Below are 18,135 nucleotides of genomic sequence, written 5' to 3' on the forward strand. Positions count from 1 at the left end.
AGTTGAAGTCAAAATTCCTGACAGTTCCAAGACACCAGTAAATGGCTTATCTGGATTAATTTGATTTGCAACTGTAGAGCAATTATTCTCTTTAGGAGTTTGAAAGAGGAAGCTTTAATCTAATGTTTCTCATTTTTTTCCAGAGATGTTTTTCTGTTTATGACTTATTATAACAAAATACATCATACTTGTTAGCAAACAATCTTTGCACACAGAACCCAACTTGAAGCCCATATCCATGAGGGTTCTCCCAGTTGTAACTGGGGGGGGTGGGGGGGGGTGGGGGACCCACTGAGAAACAGTGGAAAAAGATATTGTCAGAGCCTTCACCAATTACAACTGATACCCTCAAGAACACCTGCCAAAATTAAAACACTCAATGATTTAACATAAGGTTCAGAAATGAACAAGTGTTTAAGCAATCTCAATTCTTTCAACAAAACTGGCAAGTTTATATCAGAAATTGTCAAGTTAGATTTCTGTTGCACATTTTATTGATGATCCCAAAAAACAGTTAAAGATGTCAAATAACAAGCCAAACCTACCCCAACAAACAGTTTAATGTTATCTTTCAAACTGGCGACCACAGCATGGTTACAGCTGTGCTTATCTTCAGTCTGCACAAACTTGATTTTCATCTGTTCCTTCAACTAATGTGAAGAGATAACACATTTTGAAATTATGAGCAAAACACCTCTCGTACTACAAATAGATAATCTTGAGACACTCTATAGAGTTCTTACAGTTCTTGTTGTATCATAGTCTTTTGTCTCAATTGCTGTAAAGAAAAATTGCAAAGCATCAGAAATAAATAGTACTGAAATGTGAAGACCTAAAAATTACTATCTCTGTAACAATGCTCAAAAATGAATCAGAGAAGTTTGATGTCATACAGGAGGATCATTCAGTAGGACACTTGGTATCCAACAATGGATATCAGGCACAAATACTAATGAAGAGCAGCAAAACAAGTTTTATAACTACAGTGTGACATCCCACCTCCTGCATTCAAGCATGCTGTATACCTACTTCACCATGTAGATCTTGCAAGCTTGTACTTCAGCATTAGATGTAATACAAGTATTTTACCTTTTTGAAGTTTGGCAAACTGAAGACAGGAAACCCAGAAGAAACCAGTGCTGGTTAGCAAGACTGCATAGTAGGTGCCTAAAAGGGGAAAGAAAAGATTTACCACCACTGAATCGGAGTCCGGAAATTTGTTTTTTGAGAAATAATTTATTAACATTTGAACAGATGAAGTACAAATATGGAATAACTCATGGTACAATGTTTGCATATCATCAATTGAAAGCTTATTTAAAGGATAAATTGGGAAACAGCTTGAGATTACCTGAAGGAAGCAGCTTTGAATATGTGATTACAGACACAATGATAATTAAAAGATTTAGAACGAACATGTACATTAAGCTGCAAGATGAGGAAAATGAAATAAACTATAAACCTAAGCAGAAGTGGGAAAAGGATTAAACATAAAGATAAAAAATGAAGTATGGGAAAAGTTATGTTGTGGAACTATGAAGAACACAATAAACACAAGGTTATGCATGATACAGTATAATTGGTTACACAGGGTATATATTACTCCTCAAATATTTTAAAAAATGGGATTCAACATTATCGGATAGATGTTTTCACTGTAAGAAGGAAATGGGAACCACATTACATGCAACTTGAGCATGTATGAAAGTGAATACATTTTGGGAAGAATTAAATCAGATACTAAATAAAATTACAAAAAAAAATACCAAAAAAAAACAGAGATACTTCTTTTAAGTAACATAATAAGTAGAGAATTAGGCCTCAAATTGGATAAAGTGCAAAAAAAAATTCATTATGATAGCCTTAACGATAGCAAAAAAATGCAAGATGTCAACTTGGAAAATGGAAGAGAGCATGAGTGAGTATACAGCAATGATACATGGAAATTAATAAATGTATTCCATTGGAAAAAATAACATATAATTTAAAAAATAAAGTCACAATGTTTGAACAAATTGGAAACCATACATGGAACATATCAGAGAGCTTGCCTACGACCTCCATCCCCCAAAATAAGAATGAAAATGATAAGACAAAACGACTAGATTCAGTGTGTAATAAATAGATGACACATTTTTCTTGTTTATTTTCCTTTGTGTGAAGATATTGTTTTATGGTTTCATTGTATTGTATATGTTGAATATTTATGGGTTTTTGAAGGGGGTGGGTAGAGGGGAGAGAGGAAAAGGGGGAAAAAAAAGGGAGAAAAGACCACTGTGTAAATTTAATGAGAAACGTTTGTACATATTTTGGTTGATATGTTTCATAGTGTGAAAAATAAAAAATTATTTTAAAAAAAAGGAAGTGCACAGCAAATTTACCTGGCAAACAAATATCAGTAAGTTAGACAAATTATGTTATATTTCATATTGTATACAGATATGTTTTGAAGGAGATAAATTGTGGGGTCTTTTTTAAAAAGAGTAGGTCACAAACAAACACTTCACAACACAGATCTCATTTAAAATACCAGAGCTCTGCTCAAGCCAGACAGTCCAGGCTCAGAGTGCCTTGCAAAAACTTTAAAGAATGCCTATAGAGACTTCACAAGTAGGTGTTATTTGGACATGCTGTAGAGTAATGGGTTATTGTTTTGGAAAGCCACAGATGAATGAACTCGGAAGATTGAGTCTGGTGCCGCAGTATGAATGCAGTTCGCTGTTCTAAGAGGGTCAAGTGGTTTTCTTTGAGTGAGAAAGAAAGCGAGAGTTCTCAGTTCTCCAGTTCAGCTGCAGCAGCTGGAACTGGAATATGACAAGCTGGCAAGCTTGTGGAAAAACCCCATTTGAAGATGGATTGTGAGTTCTTCGTTCAGTCTGGTCAATGCCTTTGTGGTCCATACAAAAGGAGTTGGCTGGCTGCATAATGTTTCGCTTGAAATAAGGGAAACAAAAAGGAACTCTGTGGTGACCTGAAAGAGGTCATCATCTGGAAAATCCTGATGGGGCAAGTTTCTTCGGCAGACACTGAAGTGGCTAATCAGAAGGAATCAGTTTGTGTCCAATGAGCAACAAGTCTCTCTCTGAAAACTAACAAGAACCTTCCTGAGCGGTAACTATTTACCTTTCAAGCACCAAAGCCTGGTGAAATTTATAAATGTTAAATTCTGTGCACAGTACAAGAATTGCCTGATACTGGTGAACTTGGAAGAGTGAGAAGTGAGATTGGACTGTGAATGAAAGAACTTTTCTGAACTTATACACATATTATATACACGTGCTCTTAATAGTAATAAGTTAAAGTTTGATCCTGTTTTTATGTTTAACGTTAATTAAAAACAACTTTTTGTTTAAGTAACCATTTGTCTTGGTGAATTTCTATTACTGCTTGGTTTTGGGGTCCTCTGGGCATATTATAATGACATATTAGAGCTGATCACTAAAATCTTAATTAGCAGTTTTAAGATTATATTAAAATAAACACCAGTCAACAGCAGAGAAGATTAAGATAGAAATTCCAGAACTTTATGGCTAATCAGCTCAAAGCTAGAGAAGCTACAAATTGGACGATCACAAAAATACACAAAAGGGTTAAGAATTACCTAACATGGAATCTGACTTTACCCAAATTTTCCCACATATTTTTCAAGTTAGTATAATGTTTAATGGTTTTTATTAATGACAGGATACAGCATATATTCGATTTGTTTAATTATGAATAGTGCTAGGGTGAATATTTAATGAAATGAAAGAATCATAACCAGTATATATAAAGTGAAACAATAGTATTGAGGATTACAATAGAAAACAGACATTTCAGACTTGTGGCGTAATGGCTTAACAGGAATGCAACACGTTACTTGGGAATAAATGATGCAAAGAGAGGAAAATTGAAGCCATGGATGGTGTAATGGATAAATATTGGGAGGAATTTGGTAAAATTAGAGTAGGTTACATAAATACACACATTTTAAAACAGATCTTATTTGAAAGACTGAAGAATTCATATTCAGGAACATTGCAGGATCTTTGGAGACTTTTATGCACATTTCACAAGTTGTTGCTAATTGAAATTATGTCATGAAATGAAAAGACCATTGTTTGGAATTGGAGACAGGCTGGATGGTTGGATAACTACAAGGCTTCTGAACTTTCTGCAAAGTGCTCAGAGAAAGGTCACCCCGGGTTTTTTTTTACCCAAGACAACAGCTTGACCAAGAGAGGAGAACTCCTGTGGTTTGCTGAAGAAGGTGGGGGTTTTTTTGCAAGTGGGAGAGTCACATGGACTTTCTGGGAGTCTCAGTGAGTGAGAGAGAGAGGACAGGTTCAAGAAGCTCTCTCAGCTAGAGTGTGTGACACTGAAAGCAGCTGAACAGTGCAAGCCAGGAAAAGCTGGTTGGAAACAGAAAGCTCCAGAGCAGTGGACGGCTGGAAGTGCCATCTGTCTGATGTTTCCCTTGGAATAAAAGGAACAGAAAGGAACTCTGTGATTGCCTGAAAGAAAGAGGTAACATCTGGAGAACCCTGATGGGGCAAGTTTCATCAGCGAGACATTGAGGTGACTAATGGTGGTACCTCAGTTGTGGAAATCCTGGAACAATAAATCTCTCTCTGCAAACCCTACAAGAACCTTCCTGAGCAGTAAACATTTACCTTTTGAGCACCAAAGCCAGGTCAACTTTATACCTGTTAAATTCTGTGCACAGTATAAGAATTGTCTGCATCCAGAGAAGTTGGAAGTGAGATTGAACTGTGAACCAAAGAACTTTTCTTAAATTTACACACACATTACATATATGTGCACTTAGAATTAGAAGGGGGTTAATTTGGGTTAGTTAAGTATAGAGATAAGTTAAAGTTTGATTCTATTTTTATGTCTAAAGTTGATTAAAAACAACTTTTGTTTTAAAAACTACTTGTCTTAGTGAATGTCTGTTGCTGCTGGGTTTTGGGGTCCTTTGGGTTCATAAATGGATTTGAACTCAATAAAAGTTAAATTTGAATCAATGCTAACAGAAGCCAGGAGGTGCTGGATGAATAGGACTATGCACAAGTTACAATACAAGCAGGTGTTTTTGGATGAGCAGGCCATTTAACTTAACCTTAAAAATGGCATAAGGTTATGAAGTACTTTGAGAAACAAGAGTTAATCAAGGCAAGAAAATACAGAGTTCTTAATGGTAGATTGAGTTGACCTATCTTAGGACTTAATGAACAAGAGAGAAAAAAATTGCAAGGTAACTCAGCAGGTCAACCAATAACCAAAGATCTCCATGATCTACAAAGACCTCCATTCTTCACAGATGCTGTCCAACTTGCTAAATATTACCAGGCATCTGCATTTTTTGCTTTGTTCAAATGTGGTTCATATGGAGCTCTTTCTTTTTCAATATTTTTATTAACATTGAAATTTCACATCCAAAACTACAGAGTGCATATGGATACATTAAAATTCAAAAGGATAATTACAATAAAATCATATAATTTCATCCAAGGTACTCCACATTTTAATCAAACAGATATTGTATTGATATTGACAGAATTCTTATCAGATTGATAAATTACCTCATTAGTCAACATTTCTTCCTTCATAAGAAATCAAAGATTATAAAAGTAATTTAAAAGGGTTCCCACAGTGTTTGAACATTTACATTCAAATTGGAAATTGAGCATCTAATCTTCTCTAAATTTAATCATGACATGACGTCATGTAGCCACTGAACATGATTTGGTGGAGTAACGTCCCTCCATCTAAGCAAAACCGCCGCCTAGCCATAAAAGCTAATAGATGTAGCTCAGATGTCGTTAACGTTACGTCAGTCCAATAATACTAAATAGTTAACTTACCTTTAATATAGTATGGAGACCTAATTTAATGAACTTAAAAGAGAATGCAACCAATGGATATATGCATTTGCAAAAATGAACATCAGATTTCAGCTTTTATTGTCAGAGTACCTACATGATATCACATACAATTCCCGCAGGCATGGCAGAATTACCACTAATTGGTAGTGCAAAAAATAAACTGCATACAATGTAAACAAATAAAATAACTAAACAGAAAATAAATATAAATAAACTGACTGCAATACAGAGAGTACAAAAGAAAAATCAAGAAAGTGCGCAAGTAAGAGTTCTTAAATGAGTCTCTCATTGAGTTTGTGTTGAGGAATCTGATGGTGGAGGGGGTAGCAACTGTTCCTAAACCTGGTGGTGTGAGTCATGTGGCACCTATACCTCTTTCCGGATGACAGCAGCGAGAATTGAGTGCGAGCTGGTGGTGTGGGTCTTTGATGATTGCTGCTGCCCTCCAATGGCAGTGTTCCCTGAAGATGTACTCAATAGTGGGGAGGGTTTTCCCTGTGATGTCTTGGGCTGAGTCCACTACCTTTTGGAGAGCTTTATGCTCAGGGGTGTTGGTGTTCCCATACCAAACTGTGATGGAGCTGGTCAGCACACTTTCCACCACACCTCTGTAAAAATTTGTATATAACGGTGGTGAAACTCATTCTACGGATTGAAAAGCAAAGTTTCTCTTTCCACACTGTCTAAACTGCAAAGTCTTAAGAGCATTTTGTGTTTTTAATCTCAGATATCCAACATCTGCAATTTTTTTAAATTCTTAGACTGAAAAGACTTTATTCAATACCATTTTAGAATAGTTATTATTGAATGTACAAATTATCTGGATTTAATCAACCGATCACAAAATCAGCCAATGATGTCAAATTGAACATTATGACAAATCAGAGATTAGTACAATGGTCAATAAAAAATGTACCTAATCAAGAATAAGTCAATTCACCTTATAGGTTAAGATTTGAAATGCAAGATGAATAAATAGGCCTTAACATGCACATGGATAGATATGTGCTGTATCTTGGTTTATGTCTAAATATGTGAAATATAAAGCTAAAGTTGCAAATCACTTAATTAGCCTGCAGGTGGAGTATTGTATCAATACAACATATTTAAAGCAATGTGTCATCAAGTATGATGAGGAGTTACCAAGTATTTTCAATATAATAGGAATAAATGAGCCTTGACATGCATATTACTTCCTTTGTCTGCAGGTGGAGTAGTGTGTAGAAACAAGGTGTAATAAGTAAACATTAAATTTATAACTCATTTAACACCTAAATTTGTACCTTACTATTGTTTGGCTTTTAATTATTTTTCATTGATGTTGGGAAATAAGAAAGGCCTTCTGAACAGTGCCAAAACCAGACTTTAAATTAGAACTTTCTGCTCCAGAAAGAAAAAAAATCTATTGAATTTCTGATATTAGAAATTTAAGAAAAAAAATCCACTGGGATATCAACAACAAAATTTGTTTTATAATGTCAAAATATGGTAAAAATAAATGAAAGAAAATGTTCATTCTCAAGCCTACTTTTCAATTGCTCTTTAAAAATATAACAGCACCTGAATTAAGGAATTCCTCCTCCAAAATAAGACTTAGGTAAGTCTTTCCTTTCAAAGAGTTCTTCATCAATGACTGCCAACAAAGAGAAACTGTATATGAATGTGGTTATTTATTGCATAATTAAATGCCATCTTCAAAAATAATTGATTAAATCACTCTATCAATAGCAAAAAGGCAAATTATTAATTCTGTCTGATGTAATAAAAATATTAAATGATCCATGTCTTATTCAAAAAGTTAGCAAATACTTATCCTTGCGATCAACTACAATTCTCAAAGCAAAATTGAATGTACAAATTATCTGGATTTAATCCTTAATTAGAATCCAAAATTCTTAAAGCAATCAAGAATCTGGAATGCAACAAAGAATACCATTCGTTATAACAAAAAGGTTTTTTTTAATGTTTTGTTAACAGAAGACTTCTTAACTACTCCCAATTACAATAGTAAATGTCAACTTACATTAGTTAATAATGTCTGTCTGGACTTTACATGTAATAGATGAAGAGTTCCATTTCTTTCACCAACCATCAGAAACTGTCCTTCCTGACAAAGTGCCACTACATCCACTTCAGTATCTATAGTTGACATGACAAAAAAAAAAATCAGATATATTAAATTAGAATGGCTTAAAGGCAGAATTTTTTTCTGAAATTCATTATCTAAAAGTGTTCCAGAATGGAGAAAACATGAGCAAATATAATTGGAATGCAGAAATTGTCCAATGACAAAATTATTTTAAATTACAATCAAATAATCTGCCAAAACTCAATTTAGTTTCAAGCAAGATCAGAAATTGAAATAGAACAATCAACACTATGGAATTGTACCCCAGCAACATTCAGACAATAAGAAGAGGTATAGTCCCACTGTCGTCAATTTATCAGTGCTCCATGGAGAAGAGAGAAAAGAACCTTACAATAACCTTACACTATTGAAATTACTATATTTGAAACCTGCTTGAGTACCTAGCCCCTTTTCCGCTGGCACCCTTTCCCAGGAATTAACTGGGAATTTATTGTCTAGTGGAAAAGGAACACTGTTTGAATGCCAGCAACAAATGACATAATTTCACACTGGGGAATAACCACCTCTACCCATACTCATATCCCCAGCGTTTGCTGATGCCATCATGCTGATAAAACCAGTAGAAAAGAGACCGCTGAAAGTCACCCATTTCCAGTTGAAGGTAGAACACTCGGGGATGAGCGTGTTTAGTGGAAAAGCAATTAGGGTTATGGGTGGTCCAGTGGAAACAGCACAAAGGGCTTCCTATCCTGGGACATTTCACATCCAATTAACTGGCATGCCAGTGGAAAAGGGACTAGTAATACTATAATCTCAAATAGATAATAGGAGGTAGATGCAGTTGGAGCAGGTAGCATTGAGGACACTGGGAAGCTGAAAGATGACAGACAGATGAGGAAAATGGGCAAAAAAGTGGAAAATTAAACATAATGTCAGAAAGTTTGGTTGAAAAAAAATAGACAGACTATTTTCTAAATGGGGAGAAAACTGAAAATAGCCAGATGCAAAGGGACCTGGGAGTCCTCGTGCAGGATACCCTGAAGGAAAACTTGCATGTTGAGTTGGTGGTGATGAAGGCAAATGTAATTCTGGCATTCATTTCAAGAGGAATAGAATACAAGAGCAGGGATGTGAATATGAGGCTTATAAGACACTGATGAAACCCCATGGAGTATTGTGAGCAGCTTTGGGCTTCTCGTTTGGAGCAGATGTTCTGATATTGGAGAGGGTTCAGAGGAAATTCACAAGGAAGATACTGGGAATGATAGAATTTAGGAGAATGGGGGTGGTGGGGGAAAGAATCTCATTCAAACATTTTGAGTGTTGAAAGGCATGGGAAGAGTAGATGTAGAAAGGTGGTTTCCCATGGTGGGAGAGTCTAGGACAAGAGGGCACAACTTAGAACAGAAAATAGGAGGAATTTCTTTAGCCAGAGGGTGGCAAATCTATGGAATTTGTTACCACAAGCAATTAGGGAGGCCAAGTTATTGGGTATATTTAAAGTAAAGATTGATAGGTGCTTGATTTGCTCAGGCATGAAAGGTTAAGTGGGAGAAGTCCAGGCAGTGGGGTTGAGTGGGAAAATGATTAAATGGTGGAGCAGACTCAATGGGCTGAATGGCCAATTTCTGCTCCTATATCTTATTGTTTTATTTTTATATTCAAGACGAATGTTGCATGTCAACTCTTTCACATGCTCTTATCTCATTTAACTCTCTTTTTGTTGAGCTTAAAAGCACATTGTCCTGAGTGATTCCACTCTCCATTCCTTTGTATGGCCTCTCAAAATGCTTGATCCAAATTAGTTAATTTGTATTTTGCTGTTGCAATCCACAGAAAATGCTTTAAGTTTCTCCTTAAGAAATCATTTCTCAACAAAGGGCTTGTTTGTTAAGCAGTACAGGAGTAATATCTTTAAGAGCACGGGCTTTAGAATTCAATAGGCATGTGTGCACCTTTCAGATCCCAAATTAGCTTAAATGTCAATGTTACAGGTATTTATGTGGAAACATATTTAAAACAGGAGTTAAGATATCAATCCTGATTCACTGACTGAAAGGAAATTGAAGAATTTGAAATTTAACCAGATTCAGTTGTATTTTCATATCAGCCAATAAAGATAATATTTCAAAGTAATTGACATCTTGCATTAAGCTTCAACACAAGCAGAAGCTTGTACTTATTTACACACACAAACAAAACTATCTGCAAAATGGACATCTTAGAAAGTCTGCTGGAAGTCTGGAAACTTTCTCACTGCACATTTAACATTTTAATCTACTAACTGCTCTTCAGATGCCACTGAAAGCTGCTTTGGGGGTCTTCTTCCACAATTCTCTGGAATATTTTGGACTTAAAACAAAATAACCATTGAGCCAATATTACTCACCAAACTGAAGCTGCAGCAGCACGGACTGACAAATTTGGTCCATGACAAGCACTGACTGGTCCACAACAACCACACAGCCATCAGCGTTTCTATAAGCATGAAGTTTGGGACTGACTGATACCTAAGTAATTAATGAGTATTAGGTTTTATATAACAGCAATTAAAATTGTCAGTTAAAAACGAAACAAATTAACAGCGTGACAATTTGCATTGTGAATTTAATTTGGTTTCACAAAATCAGCTCAGGTTGCAAATCCACATGGGACAGCAAGGCTAGAAAATGACAAATCATTCATTTCATTTATTTTTCAAAACACGTCAAAGTTTAGTACGTATGGCTTAAGTCAAAACTAGAGAGCCCACATGGCACCAGATTTTTAATTAATTAATTAATTCCTTAAATTCCTTAATATATATCAATTTCTAGTTTTTATGTATCAACACAAATTGAAATCATGCAGCAAACCAAAGTACTATTTACCATTCAACCTATGATCACTCATTTGTACTCTCTTTAATGTATGCCCAGGTTAGTAATTGAGAATCTAACAGTGATGTACAATTATTGAAGTGATTTCATGTTTTGATAGAGGCAAATGTTTTTCATCTCCAAGTCACGTTAATTATTCTAAATACAGAATAATTAAATCATAACCACAGCTTTATTGTTATTGAAGTTATCACTTTCCTTTCTTGTGCCCACACAAATATATGTTTTTTTAAAAACTTACTGCTGTTGAAGAGGATATTTTAACTATTGTATCAACTTGATAAAGGGCAGCTCCACTCTCTTTTCTGGCCTCAGTGTTTAATCGACCATTGCCTGTGTCATCATTTGTTAGAAGTTCAATGCCACTCCACATCTTGAACAATTGCTATAATCAAAAAAAATACAGCTACATTACTTGCAACCTATCACTAACTTTCATTTGGATGGTATCTTTAAAATAGCAAGAGTTACAAAACATTTCAAAAATTGTCAGATAACCAAAAGGTTTAATGAGCTTTAAAAAAAGACATAGCGCAGCAGTTTATGGAGACAATTTCAGAACATAGTTTGAGCACCTGAAGATAAACAAAAGGAAAATCAGGAAGCTCAAGAAACAAAAAGGAGTGCAATATCTGAGTGCTGATAGGCTGAAGGAAGTAACAGAAATATGTAGCAGTGAAGTGAAGGAGAAATCTGCAAATATGAATGAGAACCCACATTCTATGGGATTTGTGGAGTTCACTTAAATTGGTGCGGACAAGAAGGGCCGATATGGCCTGTTTCCGTACTGTAATTGTTATATGGTTATATGGTTAACGCACCCAGAAGCCAAAGCAGTCAGCAAATACATTAGGTCAGTGTAAGTTCGGGCAAAGGCAGAAATTTTTCGCTTTACCAAGTTTATGGAGGGTAGAACATTGGAGAAGCAAAGTTTCTTGAAATAAATCCACCAAGGCAATGTTTGAATAGTCAACATTTGCAGGGTCTAGGAAAAGAGCAATGGATTGGGACTAATATGCTCTTTTAAAGAACCAATACAAATTCAGATACAGAATCAGATTTTAACTTCATGAATGTGTCACGAAATTTGCTTTGCTTCAGCATTCCAGGTGCAAAATTGCTATAAATTACTTTAAAAAAAAATAAAAACAACTTAGAGCAAAGAAAAGTGAAGTGGAGTCTGTGAATCATCGTCCATTCAGAAATCTGATGGCAGAGGGGAAGCTGTTTTATACTGTTGGGGGTTCGTCTTCAGGCTTCTGTTCCTGTTTCTTGATGGTAGCTATGAGAAGATGGCATGGTCTGGGTGGCGAGGGTGTTTGAGAATAGAGGTTGCTTTCTTAAGACACTGCCTCTTGGTTGATTTCCTCAACGGAGGGAAGATTGATGCCCATGATGGTGCTGGCCAAGTTCACAACCTCTGCAGCCTTTTTCTATCCTATGCATTGGTACCTCCATACCATACAGCAATACAACCAGTCAAAATGCTCACCACAGTACACCTGTAGAAATTTGAAAAACTCTTTGATGACTTACCAAATTTCAAACTCCTCATGAAGTAAAGCCACTGGCAAGCCTTCTTCATGATTGCAGCAACATGGAGGCCTCAGGATAGATCTTCAGAGATGGTGACGCCAAGGATTTTGAAGTTCCTAACACTTTGCCCTTCTAGCCCCTCAATGAGGACTGGTTTGCATTCGCTTGATTTCCCCCCTCCTCATCCACAATCAGTTCCTTTGTTTTACTAATGTTGAATGCAACATTGTTGTTGTGACCACTCAACCAGCTGATCTATCACACTCCTGTTAGCATCCAAGTTGTCATCTGTGATTCTGCTGACGACCGTAGTGTCACTAGCCCCTTTTATACAGCCTCTTCAAGGCAGGAATATTGCGCCACGCCATTCTGTGTAAGTATTATGAACTCAGAATTGGGGGGGGGGGGGGGGGGGGGAAAGAGGCCAATGTCATCAGAGCTGGCAGCAGAGGTAGTCACAGCGCTGAAATGACATCTACGCAAAACAGACAAGCCATCACTCTAGACCTCGACGTTGTTATGTTACACATCACACCTCTTTTGGTCCCGGAATGCTGGCGTGCTTTGTAAAATGACACACTGGGGCAGCATTAGGCCAGCATTGTTTGGTTCAGTGTAAAAAACAAAATCAGCTTAATGACGATTCTTCTTTACAGCAGTATTGTGGGATCTCATTGTAAAAAGAGCAACAGACAAATTTGTAGATGGCATTTGAATTGAGCACATTCATGAGAGTAGAGCGAGTAGAGGAGTGGGCTAAACATGCATCCTTGAGGGGCATCTGTGTTGATTGTCAGTGAAGAGGAGACACTGTTTCCTGTTACTACTGACCGTGGTCTTTTTTTTTTAAATTTTATTTAGATATCCAGCAGGGTAACAGGCCATTTCGGCCCACGTCGCCCAATTTACACCAAATTAACATACACTCTGGTATGTTCCAATGAGGAAGTCAATGTTCCAGTTGCAGAGGCCCAGATTTTGAAGCTTGCTGGTTGGTACTAAGGGTATGATGGCATTGAAAGCTGAGCTGTAGTCGATGAAAAGCAGCCTGATATACATGTTGCTGTTGCCTAGATGATCCAGGGTGAGAGGAGAGCCAGTAAGATTGTATCAGCTGCAGAGCGATTATGGCAGGTGAATTGCAAAGGGTCCAGATCTTTACTGAGGTACAAATTAATTCTGCTCATGACCAACTATGCTGTATGATTTTAAGTGCGTCTTGCTTTATTGGTTTGACTCACAAACAAGTATTTTCATTTAAGAGCTGGCTAATATGAAACTTGTTCCACCATTCAATAATATTGTAGCTAATTTAGTCATTGGTCTGCTCGCTAAACTTTTGATTTCAGCTTTGTAGAATTAACAATTTAAGTCACAAATCTCCAAGGTGCAGATTTGGAAGATCCACAAAGAAGTAATTCTTCTTCACCACTGGAGAAAAGGGAGGAAGCTCAATCTCAAGGTGATCTCAATGTCTGCCAGTAAGGCACAGTAAGTAGCTAAATAAGAACTAAAACACAAAAGTCTGCAGATACCATGGTTGAAATAAAAACACAATGCTGAAGAAACTCAGCCGGTCACACAGTGTCCTTAATCTTCTTGTCTTTGGCTTGGCTTCGCGGACGAAGATTTATGGAGGGGGTAAATGTCCACGTCAGCTGCAGGCTCGTTTGTGGCTGACAAGTCCGATGCGGGACAGGCAGACACGGTTGCAGCGGTTGCATAACAAACATTTCGGGCTTGAGCCCTTCATTAAGGAAAGGGTAAAATATGGGCAGGTGCCTGGACAAAACAATTAAATCATTAATTTAGTTCTGAAATCAAAGGGTTTTTTTGTCAATGTGATGTATTCTTTGAAAAATATTATCAGTGTCCAAGCTTTTGAAATGCACCATTTGCAATGGAGCACAATGTTCAAAACAGAGCACAAATGGACAAAAGAATTTTGTCTTACTGATGATAATTGGTTTTATTGTCATACACATGAGCACAATGTACATATACACTGAAATTCTTACTTGCTGCCGCTGAAAAGGTACTGTACATTAAATAAAACTCCAATAGTATACATTGGTGTTCTGAAAGATGTAATAAATATAAAAGGTAGATAAATAATAAACATTCACAGTTATGGTAAATCAAGTGAAAAATAGAAGCACTTCAATAGTGTGGACAGGTCTTTTTGTTGTGTCAGAATAGTTAATAATTAGGGTAGTCAGGGATGTTCAAGAGCATGATAGCCATTGGAAAGAAACTGCTCTTCAACCTAGAGGAGCTGATCGGCAGGTTTTCAAGATTCCTTTATTGTCATATAATAGTACAGAACATGTAATATGACACAAAATTGCCTTCTGCCCACCATAAGGCAGACAAAAGGTCACCATAAGTGCTGCCCAATGCCCCCTTACAGTAAGAGAAACAAAAGAGAGTCCCTTCAGAGTCACTAGGCCTTTTCACACCATGGGCGAGCAGTGACCCTACTTGAATCTGGCTGAAATTCCTGGGAAGGCAGGACCTCACAGCCCTTCAACCACAGTCCAAATTCCCTGTAATTTGCCCTCCCCGGCAATTTGGCAGGGGGGAGCACCCCCAGAGATAAGTGATGCATTGCGCACTCAGCAGGAAGAAATCAGAAGACTGTGTGTCTTTTGATTAAAACAAAGAGAAGGGTACACAGCTATTTAAATAGAAAATCAGCACTGACACTCTGAAAGCACTTGTGCAACCTACTGAGTAAAAGCTCTTCTTGAAGGACAGCAAAATGAATCACGATTAAAATAACATAACAATTTACAGCACGGAAACAGGCCATTAGGCCCTTCTAGTCCGCACCGAACCAAACACCCCTCTCTTGTCCCACCTCCCTGCACAATGCCCATAACCCTCCATCTTCTTCTCATCCATATACCTGTCCAACCTTTTCTTAAATAATACAATTGACTCCGCCGCCACTATTTCTCCCGGAAGCTCATTCCACACGTCAACCACTCTCTGAGTAAAGAAGTTCCCCCTCATGTTAACTCTAAACCTCTGCCCCTTAATTCTTAACTCATGTCCTCTTGTTTTAATCTTTCCTCCTCTTAACGGAAATAGTCTATCCACATCCACTCTGTCTATCCCTTTCATAATCTTAAATACTTCTATCAAATCCCCTCTCAACTTTCTATGCTCCAAAGAATAAAGACCTAATCTGTCCAATCTCTCCCTATACTCTAGATGCTTAAACCCAGGTAACATTCTGGTAAACCTTCTCTGCACTCTCTCCACTCTGTTTATATCCTTCCTATAATTAGGCGACCAGAACTGCACACAGAACTCCAAATTAGGCCGCACCAACGTCTTATACAGTCTCAACATCACCTCCCAACTCCTATATTCCATGCAATGATTGATAAAGGCCAGCATACTAAAAGCCTTCTTCACCACCCTATTCACGTGAGTTTCTACCTTCTTACACAGCACTGCTTCTTACACAGCACACATTCTTAAATATTGGGCAAATGTGACCAGGTGACCAAAATTCTTTAAAATCATAGGAACAAAAATTATTTTGCTCAAGTCAGAACTTTATCATTTAAGGTAATAAGCCTCAGCACAGTTAAATATTTATGTTAGGCTTGGAAACTATTTAATGAAATTTTAAATTTTGGACTTTGAATGTACTGGTCTTTAGAAATGCAAGAGGAAAATAGCAGAATGAACTGATTTATTGAAGGCAAATTGAGTTTAAGTGCCGAAATGATTACACGATGGTGCAGGCACGCAAGCGGTGACACAGCATGTAAGCGCTGATGTCACAATGCTTTCCCTGCTTGGGAGAGGGAAGCCTGGGTAAATGATCCAGATACGCAGCCCTACTCCAGGTAATTTTCCTGGGCCAACATTTTCACACCACTGGTTTATGGGAGGATCCTCAGGATTCATCTCCAAACCTCCGGCCACCTTTGCAGCCACACAGACTCTTGTTCAATCCATTGGCAACCTGAGCAAATCCAAAAGTTCAACACAATCAGGAAGCCTTCAGCACCAGTGGCCCTTCAGGAGCCCTTGTAGCCGTCAGCATCTTCTCAAATCCTGGTTTCAATACCTGGTTCCCATGAACAAGTCTCCAGCAGCCCACTGCACCAGTAGGTCTCCTGACCACATCACCCGCAACCTGTGTGGATTCTTCAGCCGCTGACCTCCTTGTAGTCCACTCCCACGTCCTGCAGGGTTGTTTCCTATGCTTTTTCTTTGCAACAGTTTTCTCCTGTTTTTGGTGCCCTGTACTGGACTGCTGCTCTCCAGGAGTCGGAAACCCCTTGCTGCCGCTGCTGAGCATTGGAGCCACCATCTTGGGTGCAGCATCCATGGTTGCAGTATTTTAAAATAAAACATAGTTGGCTCCTTTAACAGACCATTTAAAGCCGTAGAGTTGCCAGTATTAGGACCCAGGCTATTGAATTCTTCAAAGCAGTGCTGTTTCCATTCTCTGCTATCCCAGGTCTGCACAGCAGCTCACCATTTTTTTTCCCCTGAACATAGCACTAAGAAGAGGATGTGACCAAGGGGATGGTGGTTCTTTATGATTTTGGTGGCCTTCTTGAGATAGCATCTCATAGTTCTCTTCAGTGGTTGGGAGGCTAGAGCCTATGATGGATTTGGATATATTTGTTACCTTCTGCATTCCTGGGTACTCAAATTATCAAACTAGACCTTGTTGCAACAAGTCAGTATATACAGGAATATCAAAATCGGAAATGTGGGCAGTTTTGTTTTGTGTGGCTCAACCCATGTTCTGCTTGCTCTTGATCCACCAAACTAGTTTTTTTTACCTTGACTCTACCATTTCTCCCCTGGTCCAATTGCTCCCCACCTACATCCGTGATACCTCATACACCCTCCATCACTTCAATGACTTCAGATTCCCTGAACTGGGTGAACTCAACCCTTTATACCTCAATCCCCCATATAGAACGTCTTAAAGCACTTTGTTTCTTTCTGGACCAGAGACCTGACCAGTCACCCTCTAACACCACCTTCCTCTGCCTGGCAGAACTTATCCTAACTCTAAACAACTTCTCATTTGACTCATGGCTCTTCCTTCAAATCAAAGGAGTATCCATGGGTACCCACATGGGTCCGTTATACCTGCCTGTTTGTGGGCTTTGTGAAGCAATCCATGCTGCAAGTCGACCCAGGTAAGGCCCCTCAACTCTTCTTCCGTTATAATGATGACTGCATCAGGGCTGCCTCATGCAGCCATGATAGGTTTGTCAACTTCATTCACTTTGCTGCCAACTTCCACCCCGATCTCAAACTCACCTGCTCCATCTCTGACAGCATTCTCCACTTCCTGGATCTGTCTCCAACCCAGGAGACAAGCTTTCCACCAACATATACTACAAACCCACCAACCACCTCACCGACATTTCCTCACACCCTGTCTCCTGCAAGGATTCTATCTGTTCCCATGATGAGGTCTTCCAGTCCAGATTTTCTGAAATGTCTGCCTTCTTCACAAACGTGGCTTCCCCTCCACCTCAATCAATTCAACCCTCACCCACATCTCTTCCATTTCCTGCTCATATGCCCTGACCACCTCTGCCCCCAGATGCAACAAATACAGGATTCCCCATGTTCTCACCTACCACCCCACCAACCTCCACATCCAACACATTATCCTCTGGAATTTCTGGCAATTACAACAAGATCTTACGACCAGACACATCTTCCCCTCTCCACCTTCCATAGGGAACGCCCCCTCCATGACTCCCTCGTGCAC

The 18,135-nt window shown here is 38.2% G+C and overlaps 1 protein-coding gene across 1 annotated transcript in view; it reads right to left on the reverse strand.

Moving 5' to 3' along the window:
* kntc1 (kinetochore associated 1) overlaps positions 1-18,135 on the reverse strand; it is a 207,699-nt gene that overhangs the window by 176,711 nt on the left and 12,853 nt on the right. Inside the window, exons 2-8 of the mRNA XM_069933231.1 lie at positions 11,077-11,220; positions 10,346-10,466; positions 7,891-8,006; positions 7,428-7,500; positions 1,090-1,167; positions 744-778; positions 546-650 (exon numbers count right to left, since the gene is read on the reverse strand). Coding sequence (XP_069789332.1) covers positions 546-650; positions 744-778; positions 1,090-1,167; positions 7,428-7,500; positions 7,891-8,006; positions 10,346-10,466; positions 11,077-11,208 — 660 coding nt within the window. The 5' untranslated portion in view covers positions 11,209-11,220. The remainder of the gene's footprint in view (positions 1-545; positions 651-743; positions 779-1,089; positions 1,168-7,427; positions 7,501-7,890; positions 8,007-10,345; positions 10,467-11,076; positions 11,221-18,135) is intronic.

Source organism: Narcine bancroftii, chromosome 4 (genome assembly GCF_036971445.1).
Source record: "Narcine bancroftii isolate sNarBan1 chromosome 4, sNarBan1.hap1, whole genome shotgun sequence".
Classification (NCBI taxonomy): domain Eukaryota; kingdom Metazoa; phylum Chordata; class Chondrichthyes; order Torpediniformes; family Narcinidae; genus Narcine; species Narcine bancroftii.